At 37.2% G+C, this 22,500-nt stretch overlaps 1 protein-coding gene across 6 annotated transcripts in view; it reads left to right on the plus strand.

Moving 5' to 3' along the window:
* Positions 1–22,500, plus strand: part of FOXP2 (forkhead box P2) — a 319,636-nt gene that overhangs the window by 246,077 nt on the left and 51,059 nt on the right. For 4 of the 6 annotated variants that reach the window (XM_039508029.1, XM_039508009.1, XM_039508020.1 and 1 more), the window contains 5 exons: positions 4,690–4,827; positions 5,994–6,194; positions 7,715–7,868; positions 16,355–16,568; positions 18,462–18,566. In XM_039508029.1, the coding sequence (XP_039363963.1) occupies positions 4,690–4,827; positions 5,994–6,194; positions 7,715–7,868; positions 16,355–16,568; positions 18,462–18,566 (812 nt within the window). The remainder of the gene's footprint in view (positions 1–4,689; positions 4,828–5,993; positions 6,195–7,714; positions 7,869–16,354; positions 16,569–18,461; positions 18,567–22,500) is intronic. The other 2 variants (XM_039508039.1, XM_039508055.1) reach the window with 1 other exon arrangement.

Below are 22,500 nucleotides of genomic sequence, written 5' to 3' on the forward strand. Positions count from 1 at the left end.
TTGTAACTTGGAAATAGTTTTGAGAGTCAATGGTTTTGAGAATCTTAATATTTGTAAATCACTTGGAGATCCTTCGCCGAAAAGCACAGTGGAAATATTATGTTTTTATTTTGTTATTATTTTAAACTGGAAACAAATGTGGAGAAAAAAAAATCCCTTTGCATTGCAAACTAGATCAGTTTTTTATCAGAATCAAATAAGGTTGCTGTTTTTTTTTTTAAAATTGGAAATGTAGGATATCAAAACTCTTTCTTCTCAAACAACCATGAAAGATTAAGGCTGCTGGACAGTTATTCTGCCTTGTGATAGTCTATTTGTGGCACAAGGAATATTGCTTTTTGTAAATCACCTAAGGAAATTTGTAAGTTTTTAACTTTATTCCCATGCCAATTTAGTACATAGAAATGGTAGTGAAATATTTTACCTGTTCATGTACTCTGCAGGTTCTCCTGAATTATCCATGCAGGAGTGGAGTGTGGTGTTAAATACACAAACCCAGCCCCTGCAGCTCTCCCATTACATTGATGTGGGGGAAAAGCAGATTTGCTTGCCTTCAGTAAGATCTTCATCTTTATAACTCCCACATTTATGTATGTACCCATAAATACCTATCTGAATACATCCACAACTGCTAATAAAAATGTTTTTTAGAGATCTTCTTGCCTTCAGTGCTTTATAAATTTGAAGCTTGTCTGCTTTTGTGTCTTCAGACATGTTCAGCTGCACTTAAAAGAAAATTCTTCATTTAATACAAGAAAACAAGAAATGCATAGAACATAAAGCTCAAAAAACTCTTTACAACTATGTATCCAACAATTTATCCAACAATTTACATGACCTTTTGGGGCATGTAAGACCCAAAGAGTTAGGTATGGTCCATGTGCAGAAGACTCACCTATTTAGGAGACAGATCAGTCCGTTGACCAAGAGGGAAAAGTCAACTTCGTGACTGGTAGCTATGGAGATCCCTAAACATATGCAACTCCTCTTTCTGGGGTTTTCCCTCTTCTTATTGTTTGGGTTGTACAGGTATCCTATGTAGCTTCTTTGTGGTCCGTTTGAGAGCAAGAGAGATGGTATTATGGTATTTAGAGCACATTTTTCCCCATTGTAATTTGGAAGAAACAGCCACCTTAAATTGGGAGAAGGGATTAGGGACTGCTATCAACTCCAATCATTGTTTCAGGGAAAGCAGGGGGTGGGGAGAGAGGAGGCTCCCTCCCTCAAATACCACTAGGAAAAGGGGAATCTTTTGCTCTTATGGACCCCAGCACCTCTCTTTGGCTGGCTTCTGTCGAATCATCAGCAAGGAAATAAAATATTGTGGCCAAATATACTTTTAATTCCTCAAGCAAGGTAGAACCTGCTTACTTGCATACAGACAATTGCGGAAACACTCCGCGCATCCTCCACCATCATTCTCATTATCTCGGTTGGCATATATAGCAAGACAAAACATAAGTGAAGTAAACTCAAACTCCTTCACAATAGAGTAAGCCTAAGCAGTCACGTAAGTTGTCATTATGGATTCAAATTTGAAGCAGCAGTAGCTTCCACAGTCACAGAGCCCCAAGTTTGCTAGTCTTCTGTAGTACAGTGGCTGTAAAGGCAATTTTGGAAAGAACAGAACATATAGAAATTATTTGGTATACCGCAACCTCCTCTGTATTGTATATAACTCAGAAACCTGGAAGACATTGTATAACAAACAGGTCGTGGATGTAAAACAGATATGATGTGCTTCACATTGTCTTTTTTTCACCGGCTCATGGCATTTGTATTTGAGGTTTGTTGACAGTGAGTTGGTTGTATCAAGGGCTGTTGTATGAATAAAGCTAAAATTTGCCTCCATTTAATTTTTTAAAAATCAGCTCAGAAGCACTAAAAACTACAGATATGAAAAGCAAACAAACATACACACAATTGAAGGCCAAAAGGGCTAGTTTTCTAATGTTCTTTAATCCTAGACAGTGCAGTAGCACCATCCCACCAAAGCAATAGAAGTGCAAGTCTATGGATCATTAAAGACTGTGAAATTTACCAATATATTACAATTACAGAAACATCTATGCACTTTGTGCAGATTTACCATGAAAATTCATGGGTATTCAATAGCTCTCAAAATGGCTTGTTTCTTAGCTGTAGGTAAAAGGTTGTACGCTGGATATGGTGCTACAAGTATTAAGCATGTTTGGATTTTCCCTCAAAACATTTTAATTAGTACAGTTTTTGCCATTTTCTTTGCTTCTGTGTTTTTATCCAGGATGTTGTAAAAAAAAAAAAAGGCAAATTAGGTTGCTTACTTCTAAAGATATAGTTGAAAAACAGAGAAACCTATTGGAATGGGAGAACTTGCATGAAGGAATAAATTAACAAGGCAAGTTTGGCTAGTCACTTGGAGCACAAACAAGTACAACCCCAACAAGACTCACGATATGCACTACATGAGCAAACAAATGCGAATTGTGAACTGGCAGGTATAGACAGTTCTATATTCCATAATACATCTATCTCACAAAATGCCTCTGCTTCATATTATGGGTCAAATTCTTAGCAGTTTAAACCAGTAAACCACTTCCAATGAAGTTAATAGTACTGTGCTGATTTACAAAACCTGAGAATCTGGGCCAATATATCTATATTGGTCCAGGTGAACATGGAAGAAGAAATGTGACATAGAGAGGGAACACAAGTGTAGCAAGGCCTATCCCATGTGGTATAGTTTATAGGTAATATATTAATGGATAGAGAAACTCCTCCGAGGTTTAAAGGTTAATTTAGTGGTTTAATTGTTAAAGGGCCTGCCTTTCTCTCTTCCTTTTCATTTCAGTTTGACTTATGTCAGTTAGATGGCAGCCCTGAAGCAAAATTCTTGAAAGAAGGCAAATTCAGACCTGGAGTAAATAGCTGAAACGCCTATCAACTCAGGGTTGAATTTGAGTTTGTACATCCCCAAACTTTTTCAAACTGGTTTGTCTTCTCTCTGTGACTTCCTAGGCTTACAACAAACAATGTTGTAAACAGACGCATCATTTTCAAACATCACAACACTTATAACCATTACTAAATAACTTATTGTATTGGATTCTGTTTTTGTCTCTGCCACTTTTATTTTACAGTAAGCATTTCTGAAATATTTTGATTAGAATTATTTAACTAGGGTCTCTACACAAGAATATTAGACTTTTTTATTATTGTGGTCATTTTTACAGTCACATAGTAATACATTTATATTCAAATTCTGTACATTACATTACTGTAGTTTATCAAGTGTAACATTCAACATTTTCAGATCAAAGTTTCTGTGATGGTAAATGTGAATCAATGATGTTTTGTTTACTGTTAGATGAATTGGAGTAATTTCACTGTATTTTCTTATAAACTCAAAGTTCAGAACATCATATTCATTCCATTTCCATTTTCTTTTATATAAAAGTTTTGGTTTGCACTTAGCCATCATCTTCCACAGAATAGATTATTTTACCAGATATGTTAGGAAAGCATTGATCATTAAGACACATTTGGGATTCAATCTATTAATAATAGTAACCGTTGCTGTTTTGCAAAGTACCATAGTGTCCTGAGAACACGTGGCAAAACAATATTTGTATTAATGATTGCTTTTATTTACAGTAAAAGTGAATTGTTTTTTCTAGAAAAGAAAGTGATTGCTTTGTCAAAGGTTGCAAACTTGGCACAGTGACAAGCTCTTTGATTTTGTACTAGTTAATTGAAGCAACGCCTTCAGACTGTGCATATACAGCAGACGCTGAGCACATATCTTAGGCTCTTAAACAAGGTTTCTCTCACACACGCAAAGACACACCCTTGCTGTCTGCTTCTCTCTCTCTCTCTCTCTCTCTCTCTCTCTGACACACACACACACACACACTCACTCACACTCACACACACTCTCTCTCTCATTACACAGCACACAGAAAAGAAAGTGATAACCACAAAAGAACCTTGAACAAAAACATTCTCTAAGAGTTTAATGGACAAACTTTAAATTGGCTCATGTGAAGATTTCCAAGCTTTGGGTTTTAAGTCAGGAAATCCTCAAAAAAATACAGTTTGTCCAGAGAGGCCAGGGTTCTAGGATAATGTCCCTTGTTTCATTGGATATATATGTGCTGTTGTGTTTCTGGTACAATCAACACTTACTAAAAGAAGAAACCTAACAGGAAAGGTTTTCTTATATTTAAAACAAAGCATTGTACATATGTTTTGCTAGTCTATATATCTGTATTGTGTAAGATGTAGCTATATTGCTTTCAGATGCTTAATTTTTTATGTTTTTTAGTCATATCTTTTGAAACAGTCTCAATAGGTTTTTCTGTGCGTAACATTATGACACTTGATAAGATGATTGATTATGAAGTGTTGAGAGCCCTACCATGTGATCATTTATTTTTAAATACACATTTATGCTAGCCAAGGTTTAAATCTCTTGCAGTAATACATAAGAGATGTAAAACATAAAGCTTGAGTCTGATCAAATCTGATGCCTCTGGAAATAGAATGCCACAGCACTGTGGTCTTAAAATAACAGATTTTTACTGAGAGTGGAACTTTACATTGATAAATATTATGGTCCATCTTTGGTACAAAATAAAAAAGAAGACATACAGCTGTGATGCAGATGAGTTAAAATGTGTTTGATGATGATCTCTTCCTTTCTCTGTGCAGGTGCCTGTGTCAGTGGCCATGATGACTCCCCAGGTGATCACCCCTCAGCAAATGCAGCAGATTCTCCAACAGCAAGTGTTGTCTCCACAGCAGCTTCAAGCACTTCTTCAACAGCAGCAAGCAGTTATGTTACAGCAGGTAATGTGGGTTACCTGCTTTGGACTGTTACCATACCCCAAGGAATGTTCCTAGGTATTAGCTATGCTTACATGGGACTGATTTTCTTGTGTTTCATGTTTCTTTACTCAAGAAAGTATGAAAAAAATGAATGTTCAACTTCCTTGTCTTCAGATTTCTTACCGTGACTGCAAAAATGTGTCAGTCTACAGGCAAATTTGAAACATTAAATGCTGTGTATAAAATAACAGCAATGGCAGATGCGTTATGAACACTGAGCAAATCAGTATTTAAATTTTCAAGTGCTTAGGCACATTTGAATTGTAGACTTGCCAAAGGAAGTGTAAATAGACTTGTAGATAATTGTTACTTTAAAATTCATAACACTTTAGTACTCCCTTTAGTCATATAAGTGGAATGTGGTTATGAAATTTGAACTTACCAGCTTGTTTCATTAAAGGTGAAAGTAATTCCTTTGTTTATTTATTTTCCTTCCAAAAATTTGTTCCAATAGAGATTAGAAAGAGGAGGGATAATTACATTTCCCTTAGCACAAAACCTGGCAGCTAAACCAAGAATCATTGAAAATTCATTCTTAGAATAAAGACAGTGTCAGTGCTCAGTACATCAGTACAACATGGGACTACAATTTCAACTATATTTTTGGGTGTATACTTAATTATGACAGAGAAAATAATGTCTGTTAATCTTATTTCTTTCATGTTTAAACACTTTGATATCTAGTATCATGATCATTACAGGCAATTCACCTTCAATTGCAAATCTGGCATCCTGCTGCACAGGCTGACAGATTAATTAATTTTTTTCCCTAAGAAATCGACGATTTGTTTGGTCTAACTGACTTCTTGCAAGTGGTAGAGTACAGCTTGAAATTTGTTATATTGGATATATGAGGAATGTAGGTGTAATAATCTGGGGAGTTAATTTGGCTCTACTGCATTCCCGTTAGAATACAGATTTTCTATACCCTTCTGTTTAGGATATTTTGGAATCTGCATTGGAAAATTTCAGAGCCGCCTTGGAAAAAAAATGTATGTAGATCTGCCTCTTCAAATCAAACACATTTTTGTTATGAGGTGAATCTTAATGGCTACTCTACCATATGCCAATCTAGAGGAGTTTAGGAGATTTATAATACTTGAAACTTTTGCCTTTATTTATTAAAGTCAAAATGGTTTATTCAGCAACAACTACAAGAGTTTTACAAGAAACAGCAAGAGCAGTTACATCTTCAGCTTTTGCAGCAGCAACAGCAGCAGCAGCAGCAACAACAGCAGCAGCAACAGCAGCAGCAGCAGCAACAACAGCAACAGCAGCAGCAGCAACAGCAGCAGCAACAGCAGCATCCAGGAAAGCAAGCAAAAGAGGTAAGATCTGTGAAACTCACCTAATAGTTTGGGCTTGAGAAGGGGAAAAGAAGGGACAAGAAAAGTTTGATGTCTTTTTTGATAACGAGGTTCTTCCTATCAAAGATGTATTCTTATAGTCTTTTTCCTGAGATTAATAACAGTGACAGTAGAATTCTGCCACTCCCCTCCCCACCCCCTTTTTTTTTGAGGGGGGAGGGAGGGAGTATGGGATTTGAGGATTACAACCCAGTGCTGCTGTCATCTAATGTTCACTAATGAATCACAGTATACAAAGAGCAAACTGTGTGGTGGACAAAGTACTGATTATCTTGTATTCACATAGAATCTAAATTGGTGAGGGAACCTTACTTTCCTCTGTGGTACAGCTCAGAGAGCATGCAAATTTAGCCCATTGTTTTAAAAAAATGGTGGAGCACAGATTTCAAAGTCGCAGGCCCCTGATTAATGAACTGCTACTGTAGGTTTGGAGTGGCGAGGAGAAAGTTACAGTTTGATGTGCTCATAAATCAACCTGACAAGCTGGCTTCTCAGGCCTAGCTTGCACTTGTCAGCAAACTGCATCAAATATAAACATAATACAAACAAAACATGTTGAAGTAGTTAAATTGATCAGCAGGTATCGTAGACGTTGTCTTCAAGCTGCCCATTATGCAAACGTACAGGAAACAGTTCTGACCTCCTGAGGCTTTGTTTCTGTTTGGATTTGTGAATAGAATTTCAGACAGCCATCAACTACGGAATAGAAATTGCTCCCTTATTTCTCCCGAGGCTCTGGGCAATCCACATGACTTGCTCCATTATGCAGTCTGTTTTCCAGTGAGCGCATCAGAAGTTTCTCTTTTCCCCAAACTAAAAAGGAAAGGTCTTCCATAGCAGCTTGTCTTCCTCTGACATGTGACTGCCTTCTTATACCCCCCTGAGTCTAAAAAACTCCAGTTTGTCTTGTAATGCCTCACAAAATTTAAAGTTATACTTTTACTTATAATAGGGCACTTCTTTGTCTTGAATCTGATGCTGGTTTTAATATATTCCAACAAGAGAAGAGAGTGAGCTAACAGGCCAGTGAAATGAAGGCTACATCCCAGTTTACTAATAGATCACCGGAGACCACATTCATGGGCCACTGCGGACCGAACTTATTCAGTCGGAAAAACTGAATGGAACAGTTGAATCACAAACTGTTGTAAAGAGTTACGCTTTTAGCATAGATATATTTGTTATCATCTGCCATGAGCTGATTTTTTTTTATTTCTGAACAGCTGTTACCTACTTTCTCTTGACCCTTTTCTGCAGCGTATTATTAATTGTATTTTGCCTTTTTTCCCTAACAACCTAGTAGTTTGGAATAAAAATAATGGAAAAATTCAAATGCTTCCACTGTCTGAGTATTCTGTAAATAATATTATTATTTAATAACTGAGATGAAAGGGGAAACAAGTGGAGTTTACATTTTCTTCTTGCAGCCTTCATTGCAGACTTTATTCTCTGCTGTGTTTGTTGTTGTTTTTTCCTAGCAGCAGCAGTTGGCAGCCCAGCAGCTTGTCTTCCAGCAGCAGCTCCTCCAGATGCAACAGCTCCAGCAGCAGCAACATCTGCTGAATCTTCAGCGTCAGGGACTCATTTCCATCCCACCTGGCCAGTCTGCTCTTCCTGTCCAGTCTCTGCCACAAGGTATCTAAACAACATATGATTTAACTTATTTCTAATTCACAACTTTTTTTTAATCATTCCATTTTGACCTGAACTTCAGAAGTTTCCTTTTATTGCATTTAAACCATACTTTAATAATAAAATATTATTGTTAATATTATTGTACTATGTAGTTTTCTTGAGGCTGATAAATTTTACTACATGCTTTTACTAGAGAAAACTGCTTTTGAGTGCTTTTTCTTAGGTATAAAATGCATATTTATTAGTCTTATATGCTGAAAACACTTTCTAAGGGCAACACAATTCAAGCACCATTGATTTACACTGAGGAACTACAGAAAACTGATTTAGTGAGAATGTAATCACTTCATTTAACATAAGTGAACAGATACAAGAGATAGTGGGCAATTGATATAAAAATGGCTGTTTCCAAACTTAATTTAAATTTTTTAAATCATTTTGTGTAATTAAAAAAATTGTAGTAATGCTAAATTGACTTATTTGCTGGAATTTGTTGGAGTGGATCTTTATATCTCAGGATTCCTTTTCTTAACCATCCTTTGAAAAACTTAAATATAACAATAATTTTCACGTCAGTAAATTGTGATGTCACTAATGGAGAACTGTGACTTGCATATAATTACAGGATGGGGATGGTTTTGAAAAACACTCTTTAACCCTTTGTCATTGGGACCAAGATTTCTGAGTGTAAAACGTTAATGGAAAACCTCAGCCACTGTCACTAGTCCAGTAACTCCTCACTTAACGTTGTAGTTATGTTCCTGAAAAATGCGACTTTAAGTGAAACAATGTTAAGCGAATCCAATTTCCCCATAAGAATGAATGTAAATAGGAGGGATTAGGCTCCATGGATTTTTTTTTTTGCCATACAGTACAGTACTATAGTTGGGAGGTACCCCCGTCTTACCCCACATAGGCACAGCCCACTGGCACTGGAGACAATGAGGCAGGCAAGGAGGCTGAAGGTGCTGTAGGCTACGAGAAGTGTGTTGCACACAGCAACGGCAGCTTCCCCTACTCTGCAAACACCAGGGGCAGAGGGCTCAACCCTCGGCCTGCCGCCAACCCTTCACCCAAGCCCCCACCCTTAACCCACCTTTCTTCCCCCCCGTTACTCCGCACACTGCGTCCTCGCTCGCTCCCCCTCCCTCCCCTGCCTCCTGCCCGCGGCAATCAACTGGTTTGCAGAGTTCAGGGGGCAGAAGGGAGTGGGGAGGAGCGAGGACTTGGCGGGCAGGCTCTCCCCTGCCTCCTGCCCACAGCAATCAGCTGGTTTGCGGCATTCGGGAGGCAGGGGAGGGGGGGCCTGCGCACTGAGTCCTCGCTCCTCCCCCATCCTTCCTGAATGCCTCAAGCCAGCTGATTGCCGTGGGCAGGAGGCGGGGGAAGGCACTGATCTGCGGGATCTGCCGGCAGGCGGGAGGCACTGTGGGGGGGTGCGCGTCGGGGAGCTGATGGGGGGCTGCCGGCTGAGGACAAAGCAGCCAGCCAGACGACATTATAGCAAAGCATTGCACAACTTTTAATGGCGCATGTTCTGTAATTAAGCAGGGACCTAAGATCGAAACAACGTTAAGTGGGGAGTTACTGTTTATTAATGATTCAGTATTTAGTCATTTAGGAGAAAGGGGGGATTCAGATTTATGAAAGGTAAATTTACTGAGGAATAAATACTGTGGGAATGCCAAAGATTTCGCATGTTAAGAACTCTATTCTGCCATCACCTATGTGGCACATAACTTTAGTTTAGTTTTTACTTACATTACAGAACAGAGATAAGTTAGAGGTCTCTTTCATGTAAATTATATAATATCTGCTCTTTAGGACCCCAATCTTTCAATGAGTTCTCTATGGGCTGCGTCCAAGTAGAGTTTGCTTGATTTATATGAGACTCTACGTGGCCATAAGGGTTCATTCATCAGGTACAGATTGCAAGACTTGAGACTTGGAAGTTAGATGAGTGCAGGGGGAGTGTACTTCATACAAACAAAATGGGGACGAAACAATGTGGGATAAGTGACAACTTAAATATAGTGTCCCAGCATTGCCAGCTGTCACAGTTTTAATATGAATCTTGTGTTTTGGCCATTTGGCATTTTATTTAAACCTCCATGTCGCAGAGTGCTGGCCTTGAGGGGGTCTACTTGAGGTCCAGCCTACCAGTGACAGCTCTGCTAAGGAGAATGAACCAACCCAGATCCACCTGTGGCTAGTTAATTGTCTAAGTAGGTGGGAGGCAGTTAATTAGGTAAGGAGCACTTGAGCATAATAAAGGTTTGTGAGTGTTCAGTCAGGGGGCCCCAGAACAGAGGACGGTCCTAAGGAGAGTGGCTCCTCAGGGGAGCTAGTTAGGAAGAGCAGAGGCTCATGGAGAGAAGGAACAGGACCAGAGAGAAAGTGGTCCCAGGCAAGGGACTGGGGCTCCCAAGGCTTCTGGACTTCCTGCCAAGGAACTGGGAGTCTGGAAGACCTGAGAGCCCCAGCTCCAGGCAGGTCTCCCAGCGTTTTCAGTCTCCCAGCTCCATATCAGGGAGTCTGGAAATTCCAGCATGGTGGGGCTTCCCCAGAGCTGTAGACTCCACAAGCCTGAGGTCCCTGGCACTGAAGCAGACCATATGGCGGGGCTGCACAGCTTTCCATCAGGCAAACTGACAGGTTCCATCAGAACCCTGCCTGAGATTTGGCAAAAGTTTGTTGAACACAACTCACTTTTGTGAGACATTTTGGGTTCAACGAACAGGCATTTCCTAGTTAAACTTTAATTACATGAGAATCTCAGCTTTCATTTAAAAAAAAAGTAAATTTCTAGACTGTGTGGTTACAGATAGATGCTTGAAAATGTGACCCAAGCACTCTGTAAAGGCTCCAAAACAGAAACAAAAATAACCCCAAATTTACTATTATATTAAATCTCATGATTTTGATGATCCTGACTTATGATTTTTGAATGTTTCAGTTTGGCAATACTGATTTCCTTTTCCATAAAGCAACATGAGATTAGAAGGGGGAAAAAAATACTTGAAGTGAAATGTCTCTCTGAACAGCTTTACTTTCTGCATTCCTCTCTTATGCCATGTGTTGCAAGAGGAATTCTTCGGGTTTTCCCTAACATTGAGTGATCCCCCTAGATTTCTCTTAGAACTCGTACCCAATTACATTGATAGTCATACATAGAATCATAGGACTGGAAGGGACCTGAAGAGGTCATCTAGTCCAGTCCCCTGCAGTCATGACAGGACTAAATATTATCTAGACCATTCCTGACAACAGTCTAACACAACAGTCATTCACATGTTTCTAATAGAAAAACAAATATAAAATAATTTATATTTAATTGGTGTTTTTTTTTAATAGTTGTTTTAGCAGAACTATTAAATTGTGCCTTAATTCCTAATTCCCCCTGAGTATGGCTTCCTAGAAGGATTTGCTGTAACTGAACTAACAATGAAAAAAGCTACTAAAGAGTTAAAATATTAGGGGAAAATATCCGCATTTAAAATATTTCTGTAATTTTATCATCTAAATTAAGTAAACCTCTTTGGTTTGCATCTGTTCTGTGCTTTTGAATCAGAGCAGATACTGGTCAAGGACGCTCCTTTTCTCTTTTAGCTCTGCTATCCATTTTATAAGGTGCAGGGCAGAAAACGGATGGAGAAAGAAAATGCAGAAATATATTTTAATAAAGAAAATAAGGAAACTGTGGTTTTAAAAATAAATATGGGACTAGATTTAGGTAGGCACAAAGAGGCAGAGAATGGGCAGAGCCTTAACTCTGTGCACACCTTCAATGTGCTGGTCAGCAGAGTAGAAGCTAGAAAGGATGGAAAGAAAGACTCTGCACTTTGGAAAGGGCTATAGCAGATTATTTCCCTCTTTGGAGCAAAGAGTGGAGAAGATTAGAAATTGTGACTCTTAATCCAAGTTATTTCCCTGGGTTTCTCCTGAGACAGTGCAGCTGCGTACTGGCCCTTAGACAAGGATGTGCCTAAACTACAGTCTAACTTGAGTAATGAAATCAAAAATAAACAATTGTCAGTCAGATGAGACAGGCCCACATAGCAGTCACCCATATAAAACATCATCATACTATTACCTTGAACCTGGGAGTTCTTCCTGCCCCGGCTTAGAGTTCGTGGATATGGGAAGAGGATCAGTCTTCTCTCTTATTGTCCTTATGAAAATAAAGATGTCCACACTTAACAAAGTCCCATGTCATATATTTTCTGTGGAGGTGCAGAACAAAACTCTCAGCACTAAAACTTACTGGAAGAGAAAGAGTATATGTGGAATGCAGTAGAAAGACATTTTGTATGTCAAATGAATAATTTACCTGTGATACAGGAAGGACTCTACCCCTTATACATATGGGAATCCTCAATTACTATATTTGAAATTCCAGATGTCTTACACATCCACAAAATTCTTCCAAAGATTATTGGGCCTCTGTGTAATTCTGATGTCTAAGAAACCACTATTCATGTGCAGTGGTTGAATATGGGGCTGGTGAATAGTTCTGCACTTAGATCCCTAACTTGTCAATATAAAGACGTTTGTTTCCATTTGGATAATACAAACTCTTCTATATGGATGTGATAAACTGAATGAATGACTAACACATCTGAAAGACACAAGGAGATTCTTGTTTATAACTCAAAAAGATCAGAAAATATCCTTTTAAAATGCAGATTGTCAATGACAATTGCATAAACCAAACGTGGTTTTTGCATTCACTAAGCCTAAATTGAACAACTTCCTAAATTTAACTGTGAGGGGGCAGCAGATTCAAAATGCTGTGATGCTTGCCCCTGAAAAATAATACTTATGTTGAAGTATAACTTCTACCTTGTCACAACTAGAACATTTATAACATTTTCTAGATGTTCAGGTGCAACAAATAAGCTGTTAAAAAGGAGGTGTAATTTTAGCATTAACCTTGTAACAAGATACAATCTCTCCACTATTGAATGCCTAATAAACTGTATCTCACAATGAGAAACTTCTATATCATGCTACACAGATGCTAGATAAATGCAGAAGAATTTAATATCAATAATATATATAAAACTTACTGCTGATCAAGCCATGTAGGAGAATTAAACATAGTCACAGGGATAGATTTTAAAATCACTAAGAACTAAATAAATAAAAAAGAGAGTGGAGGAAAGCAAAGAAAGAGACTTATCTAAACTCTTTTCAAAATACCAAGCATTCTTTTGAGTCCAATACAGTATTAAGTGACTTCATGCCCTGTTAACTTCCTTACTTTTACATTCCTGTCCTTTCTCCTTTTAACATAAATGGTGCTGTAAAAGAGGCAAATGAAACAAAGAAGCTCAAGGATACTTTGCTAAATATCCCCAGAGCTAGAAATTTGGGTTCCCCAAAACCCAAGCAATATCGGCAGACCCAAAATTTACTGGAAAAGCGGCTCAAACCACACCTTAGCTATAGAGCAGGGAGTGTGAGCCAGGAAGGTGACCACTGGATGCCCAGGAAAGTGTTAAACAAAGAGTGGCACACAAGAGCCAGTCAGTTCACTCGATCTCTCCCCATAGCCCACTGATTAGGCCAATGAGTGGTAGAAGGAGTTAGCGAAAGCTGTCCCCTTCACGGGCATGTTTTTTTGTGCTTGGAATGGGGGAGGGACAACAGGAAGGAGAAAATATCCCTGCACAGCCAATCTTATATTCTCCCCTCAAGACCAAGGAAAGGTCATCCACCTGCTGCTCCCATCAAATTTCCTTGCTGCTGAGAATGGAGAAGACATTTTCATTCTAATTTTTTTTTAAAAAGTTTTTATCTTAAAAAAAAACAATAAAAAATTAGGACAGAGAGTTAATGCTGCAAGAGAAAGGGAAATGTTTAAGAGGGTTTAATATATCATTTTTCTCCCCTCTCCGAACTGACTCCATTACTGTTTGATTTGATCTGTGATCATCATATTAACAGTTGACTACTTTTTACAGTAATTACATTTATTATTTGCAGAGTTGCTGCAAACTACTTTAGATAAACTGTGTAGTAATTACTTAACTTCATTAGAAACAGTTACAACTATTGCTACCATTGTCATGTTGTCTCCAGTTACCCATAGGCCTGATTCAGCAAAAATAGTAAGTCTGACTTCCTTGCTATACAAACCGTATAAACTCCAATTTTTGAGTCATTCATCTCAAATCAACCTTTTTCCCCCCACTTTGTAATTAACCCAGGTCACCACTCTATGTTAGTATCTAAGGTAGAGAAGAAGTAAATATAGCAATTATCATACAGAATAATGGAATAAAAAGTAAGATCTCAACTTCCATCCAGTTGGTTTCCAGGCTATCTGGACAACAAGATATTTCTGTGAATAACTAGCAAAGTGTGCAGTCTTTGGCTTCCATGGCTTTGCATGCTTCCTAATAAGATAGTTGTTTGTTTTATTTTTCAGTGGGTTTTAAATTACACCAATTTTTAGTAATGTGAGCTCATGTACATTCAATATAAAATATTAGCTAACAAGAGAGAAAACTTGCTAAAAAGTCAATGAAGAACATCTCTTTATCTCCTGAAAAGGAATGTCATTCACCCATTAAAGCCACCCGCTCTCTGAAAAGCCTGAACGAAGAGATGAACCTTTCATCATTCTCTGAAGGTCAATAAACTGAGCTTTGTCAGAACAATGGGGGAGAAGCTAAATCCAGAGTTAAAGGCCACCCACTGAGAACACCTTTCCTTTCCACCATGCAACTCTAGTTACTGTGAGCAAGAGTGTTTTAGTTGATTTCAGTTGTTGAGATGATACATAAAAGAGAGGTAGTTATGATAGCCATGACCCAAACCAAGCCAGTCTATATAGATCAAATCCACCCGTTCAGCTGAATGAAAAAACAAATACCCAGAAATAAATTGGTAGGCAGTGCAAGCTACAAAGCGTGGGTGTGATAACAAAGTGTAGCATAAAAATCTCTGCTGAGTTAATGAGCCTTCTCATTCTGTTCTACGCGTGTTGGAGTCGTCTTCAAAGGCAATCCTGTCTGGTGGTGACAAAATCAACAGATAACTGTGGCAAAGTTTACATCTGAGAAGAATTGTCACAACTTCCTAAGTCTGATGCAGATGGGCGTGGGAGGAGAAAGTGATCATATTCTTCTTGTTACCCGTATTTTGCAGTCCTTTCCTGCAAGCCAACAACAAATTGTGATGGAAATTTCTGTACTTTCTTGCAAAATGTATGAATGAAGGACAATACTTGACACCACTCTCTCTTATCATCTATAACTTTTATGGGACAAACACAGACACTGTAGTCACACAGTCCTGACCGCAAATGTATAAATGCAACATATAAGAGATGTTGGTCCTTATCTCAGGCTGTATCCCTACTATGCTCAGCATGACTCACAACTGGGGGAAAAGACAACAGTGGCTTTAAGCCATCTTTACAACTCTCCAATAATGGGGTTAATCCGGGTCTAGGTCAGTCCCAGTCATATATTAGAGAAGCCTCAAGGATTCTCTGAATTATGCCAATGACCCTAAGAGAGACTGGTGAAGCTGAGGCATAGGGACACCCCTTTCTCCTAGTGAGGCATTCCAGACTCCTTCCCATAACAGAGTAGGGAGAAAGGCTAGCAAAAGAACTGCCATGATGACACTACATTACTTGGGGATTCATCCATTCAGAGTGAATCTTCAAGAGACCAGTTCTACTGCCTTTTTGGCTGACTGAGGAAACAGAGCAACTTGAGCAGTCACCAGTATCTGATCCTGTGTTGCTTGTTAGAGTGATTATTCATCCAAATAATTGGTTTTTTGCCCATTCAAGCTACATTTTAAACTAGGTAAATTTTGTTAATTAAACAGTGCTAGTTAATAGGTGGCTGAAACTATTAAAGTTTGTCTTCGCTGATTGAAGTTAGTGGGCCAGATTCTGCCCTAACTTTAAACTTGTTGCAATCCCATTGATTTCAGTTTGGTTGCATGAGTTTGATTTGATTTTCGTTTAAAAAGAAAATTAATGCTTTCATTCTTAGTGCAATCAGAGATATTTTTCTATTTCCATTTCATTGTTAGTTAAGCAGTACTTCTGAAGAGCTAAGTGAACTTTGAATCCATTGAATCATGTCTGTGTAACAAGAAATTGATTCTACAGACAGTGAAAATCTCCTTTAAAACTTACTTTAATAGTTGTTTTTCAAACAGGAGTTACCAGTTAGTCTTTGTAGTTTGCCCTCTTTGATCCTTGAACAAGTGTTTTAAGAAGAAGCATAATAATATTAAAATTGGTGACCTTTTTTTAATTGACTGTTTGTAGCACAAGAGAAAAGCAGCTAAATTAATTGGGTACCGATAGAGGAAAAATGAAATTGTTTTACTTCATGTCGATTGTGCTGGAAAAACAGCATCACCTTTATTGTTGGCATTAATCCATTAATAACACTGAGATCATTATATGAAACTCTTACTTTGTTATATTAGTGGGGCTCTCTTTCATTTTATAGCTGGCTTAAGTCCTGCTGAGATTCAGCAGTTATGGAAAGAAGTGACTGGAGTTCACAGTATGGAAGACAATGGCATTAAACATGGAGGGCTAGACCTCTCTACTAACAATTCCTCTTCTACTACCTCCTCCACCACTTCCAAAGCATCACCACCAATAACTCATCATTCCATAGTGAATGGACAGTCTTCAGTTCTAAATGCAAGGCGAGACAGGTAATTCTGATGAGATTCCTACTGTGCTTATCATCTGACATAAAACTTTGCTTTTGTTACAGTTATGATCATACAATAAAGACAGACATCGTTATTTCACATCATGAGTTGTATTATTTGAAATCATACGTTTCTTTACTAAAAATCAGAAAAAATACAGAATATTGAAGGTTGATTAAATAATCATAATTTTTCCAGTATTGTAAATCGGTTAGTATGATTTTCACCAAACACCTTTAATTTTACAAGTGCAACTTTGAGTACACAAACTCAAATAGGAGGAAGGGATAGCTCCATGGTTTGAGCATTGGCCTGCTAAACCCAAGGTTATGAGTTCAATCCTTAAGGGGGCCATTTAGGGTTCTGGGGCAAAAATCTGTCTGGGGATTGGTCCTACTTTGAACAGGGGGTTGGACTAAATGACCTTCTGAGGTCCCTTCCAACCCAGATATTCTTTAAAAAAAAATGTGTCTTCAGTTTTGCACCCACAGTGAACTTTTGGTACTACTGGTGCCAGTTAGACATCCTACTGGTAATTTGCATGTGCTGGCTGGTATTTGTAGATGCAGATTTGTAGATGCTTTGCTGGCAAACAAATACATTCACAGAATTAGAAGCCATGTTGAGGCCTACAGTATTAAATCAGTCTAGTCACAGAAAGTGTAAGCAGGATATCTAACAGACTGAAGATGTAATTCGGCTTAAAGAGTCCATACACACTACTGCATAGTTAAATTTGTGCTGTTTTAAAAAATATATATTTGAAACTTTTGAGGAAAGCACTAAAGAAGAAATAACACTAAAGGCCAAATTTTGCATTTGTGTGCACTGAAGTAATTCCATTAACTTAATTCATGGAATCATTCCAGTAGTTACTGTAAATTGTGACATTGTAACACAGCAGAATTTGGCTCTCAGTGTTAATATTATAAATATGCCTTTTCAGGCTCAGTGTACAGATATTTTTGGCTCCTCCTTGTTACCTTTCTGCACTTAAAAAGACTGATACTGATGATCTCTTATGTAAGGTAAATTTAAACTTGGCTATAACAAATTCTAAATAGTAAACAATTGTATTTTAAAGAAACATCCCCATTCATTATTGTAACATTTAAAATAGGAGACTATAATTTGATAATGTCCAGGGTCTTCATTTGAGTATCAGAGCAGTTTTCTGCTAACTTTATTATTTCAAAAATGGAACATCTCTGGATACTTTTATGCTGTTACTTTAATTAAGAGTAATGTGATGATTATATGTTGGAGAAGTTGGTGTATTCCTTTGGAATCTGTAGCTAATACTCATCTCTGTGAGGGGGAAAGAAATAAAACCTCTTTGATTCCATAAGGCTGAAACTATTGCAGACTTTTATAAAAAATGAAATGGAATATGGGCTTGTTTTCATGAATCCTAGAGCTGCTAATGGAAACAATGATTGTAAAGGGAAATATTTATTAATGTAAGTCACCTTAATATATAAACCCCCAGAAAATATAAAAGATTGTACAGTAACATTCACATTATTCATAAGTTCCTGCTGTCCATCTTAAATATTTCTTTTCAGAATTGATCATTTCTGAGTGTATTTTTTATTTATAGGTAAAATGTTACGCGGAGGTCATATGGCAGAATTAGCATATGATATTATACAGTCATCTTATTTTTTCATCCTTTATTAACAGTCATCTTTGGCTCTATTTCTTCTCTAATTGGAACATCATCTAGCCTTGGCAGTTGAACTATTCAATAGAACGATTAAATTTTTCTGACTGCTCTGAGCTGAATTGACCTGTTTTGACCTGTTTGTCACTGATCGTAACCTGACAGGCGCTAGCAGCCTCCAACGATTATGGCTTTTGAGATTAATCTGATGCCGTATTCTTTTGCTACAGCTCGTCACACGAGGAGACTGGGGCCTCTCATACTCTCTATGGCCATGGAGTTTGCAAATGGCCTGGCTGTGAAAGCATTTGTGAAGATTTTGGACAGTTTTTAAAGTAGGTTGATTTTTATTCATTGGATAAAAGGGCTGTTTAAGTCTAAGGAACAATAAAGATGGCTAGGAAAGTTCTACTGTAAAGCATATCAGAGTTCATGTGTACAGTCCGAGCAACTGGATAATCAAGGCCATCTGCAGACAGTCAAATTGTTATCCTTTCTTTCATGTAGAACACTTTTGCAGGCCTTTCAAACACACAGTGTTTAATCCTATTATTATCCCTTTATTGAAATGGAGTCTTGGAAAATTTGAAGAGATGCTTTGGTTTTATGTTTGATAGCAGAAGTATGTAAAAATACATTGTAAATTCTGATAGTTTGAGTAAAGCATATAGGTACATATAATGTGTGCATCTGTGTGCAAACAGGATTTATGTGTGTGCAATATATAACAATGCACACACCATTTTAATGTACCAGATGTGGCCATTTAACCCTTCTTTGGTAACTTTAGTCTTTTCTCTTACATGTGCATAAGATGCATACAACTCAAAACACTTGAAGGGGCGGGTTTACACCTTTCAGTATTAATCATTAATGAAAAAAACTTTCCAGTTGTTAGTTTTCAAAATAGCTGCCTAAGTCTAAATGTTTAGAAAATAGATTACGTAGCTCTCTAACAGCTTAAAAGTGGAATAGTTTTTTTTTCCAATTTATCAATTTCTTGGCAATTCTATGTTCCAGGGTATTTGCCACAGAAATGCTGAGCCACTACTTGTATTGTTTACAGTGTGGACCGGGTTTTGTCAGAATAACCATATTGTTTTTGGCATGCAACCGATCTTAATAGAAAACTACAGATAGCTTTATATAGATGAGTAACTTCATGGGCTGAGACTCTTACGTTGTCATGGTGCAGCTAACAGGGTGAATGAACTGTTTCATGCTTCATCAACAATTAAGTTAATTAGCTCATTTGAAATTGCACTGCTTTGTTGCTGGGATGTTGGCAGAAACATCAAAAAGATGTGTTTACAAATGGTAGACTACAGGGTATATAGCAAAAGCACCTTAACAACAAGCCACAAGAACTCAGTATCATAATAACTTTATAGCAGAATTACAGTGATAATTTTTGCAATGTATTTTAACTCCTTCCTCCATTTTTCTTACAGTTTTGCAGTTTCAGGGAAATAACTGTTATTAACTTCTAAAGCTTACTTTATATTTTCTCTCACTCATGGTGAATGACTATTTATGAATACTTTACAGTGTAATTTCAAAAGCATTTTGTGCTATTATATAAAAATGATTTTGCTATATACCATATCTGTTTGTAGATTAAAGAAGTTACTCATTGTGAAGGATTTTTTTAAACTACTGTTAGTGATTCCATGAGAAAAGTAACTATATACTGCACATATTGTTGTAAGCATTATTGATACTAAGAATTTTAGGCAACTCAACTCAACTCAAGCCTTTTCCTCTCCAGGAAAAACTAATTTTTATAAATACTTCCATCCTTCCAGGATATATTGATGTTAATTCTTGGGTACCCCTTTCACAGTCCTTCTGTTAGGTCTTTTGTTATAATCCACAGTCACTAAAACTATTTTAATTAACACTGTGTAGTGCTGGGTTACAATTGCTCCTGGAAGATGTGGAAGAGACTCATAGCTTCCTGATCATTCTTGTGTAGAGCCAATCAGAGTTTACAGCAGTTCCATCATTTCAGCCCATACACCAAGAGAAAAAACTTTGGAGAACAATTATTTTATTTTTCCATTAAATTATAACTTTTGCTCTTCTAAAACAAATAAGAAATTCTAATTGAGGCACAGATGCAGTTGTTCATGAAATTGAAATAGTCAAACATTTTGCATTAGTATTAAAATGTGAATCAATATGTAACCTGGCATTAGCTCCCTTAGTACCTTTCCATGTTCACACTAATGCAAAATCCCCATTACAATTAAAAAACATTTTATTTCAATTAAATATCAACTTTTAGTCCAAAGATTGACCATTTTTCCAACCCATTAACTTTATAGGGGATGACAGGACTAATGGCTGTAGTTATCAAGGCCTTGCTCTTAGTGTAATCTTCGTTACAACATTGTAGGTTCTCTGACTGGAAATAGTATGATACCTGTGTTAATAGAGTTAATGCAAGTATACTGTACTAAAATGAAATATTGATAGAGCACACTACCCCAACCAGTAGTGTGTAGTTCTATAATATGCTTATGACAAGTTTGAAGAGCTCCTGGTTTATGAACTGAACTCTAACTTCTTGTGCTCCGAACACAGTTCACCTAGAAGCTTGTGGGTTTAAAAAAAAAAACAGCTGTGCAGAGGCATCTGAGAAGGAGGATTAAGACTGAAAACACAGTGGCTTTGCTTCACTTTTGTAATAATGGAAAGGATTTGGGGTGAAGTGAAGAATAACTTACAGTAAATGACTGATAGTGATGAAAGGTTTTTACACCTTCATTTTTGTTATCCAGTATTCAGTGTTTTCATCTTTAAAGTAATTTAAGATAATTATCTTTCTTGTTTTTGTTGAGCTATTCAGATGCTGAAAGAAGTTAGACTTTGCATGCAGTGGAACCGATGAATAATATTTGTAACATTTATGCTATACATATTTGGAAACATAATATCATATCTTTCCTTTGATATCCTTTAACTCTGGACACCAAACCATAGTTTATATTTTATGGAGCAATTTTCAGTCTTGATGAAATGGTGTTAGATTACAATTGTTCATGTGCACACAATCAGTTCTACTGACTATTCTGCAAAAACAACTGCTTTTAGCTCAAAATGTAAAGGCAGATGAGAAAAGATTATTACATAACTGCAAAGAAGACAACAAGAGTTAAACAAAATACTAGACATCGAAGAGAAGAGATTAAAAGAGTGCCAAAAATGTTTATGAAAATTTTGGAATTTTACTATAAAACAGGTGTTGACAGAAGCTAACCATTTTTCTGGTCACTAAGTGAGGAGCTCAGAAGATCACTAAAAGCATTTAATAGTAGTTCTTCATTACTGTCTTATAAATGTCAGAATGTAATAACATATGACAAAACTTCACTGTATTTTGTCTGCAAAATTAATTATCATTCCATTGGTCCTAAGTCAGTTTGAGTGTAGATGGATTTGACTTTTAGAGCTTAAACCAAAAGCTTTTCAATATAACATTCCAGCCAGCAGACAAGTGTTCTTTAACCTGCATGCAGCAGACGCCAGCAAACAAAACACAATCTACAGTACAAAGACGGGTAATGTTTTCCTCTGTAGAGACAGAATTGTTAGTGTCGGGAAAAAATCATTCTATAGAAGATAGACCAGCTTGCCAACAGGAGAGATTACATTTATTATCAGAAACATGTGAGCACATTTAAAAGTCTACAAAGAATATTGACCAAACATCATGGAAAGGGTAATAAAAATAAAAGCATGAGAAGAAACTGTTTGTTTAATGATACGCAGTGCAGTATAGAACTTCATATGATTTTTTGTCTTGCAGCTGCACAGTGATATATAAAATTATGCTCTTTCTTAGGTAGTGTGTATTGTCTATTTCTTTGTCTTTGACTAGGCAGCATGGCTACAAAATTATGACCTCAAGAAGGCATTCTTTGAACTTGTCAGAATGTTGTTTCTTTTGGTGACAGTGCCACGATCTCTCAAAACTAAGGCATCTGACATAATCAGCTAAATGAATAGTGACAGCTAACATTTTGTATTTAAACTCCTGTCAGTGTTTAAACATAAAAAGCTTGATGCAAAATAAATCAAACACCACTGATATGCAAGTGAAACATTTTGTTAAAACAATCTCTGTCACACTTGGATTTAAAGCTGATCCCATTTTAGCTTTTGAAATGCTATAACTTTAAATGAATTTGAAATTCCAGAGGTTGAAATTGAATTATAATGGGAACTATGCAACTGAAGTTAGCATGTACATTTACATCAAATGAA

This window comes from Mauremys reevesii, linkage group 1 (assembly GCF_016161935.1).
Source record: "Mauremys reevesii isolate NIE-2019 linkage group 1, ASM1616193v1, whole genome shotgun sequence".
Classification (NCBI taxonomy): domain Eukaryota; kingdom Metazoa; phylum Chordata; order Testudines; family Geoemydidae; genus Mauremys; species Mauremys reevesii.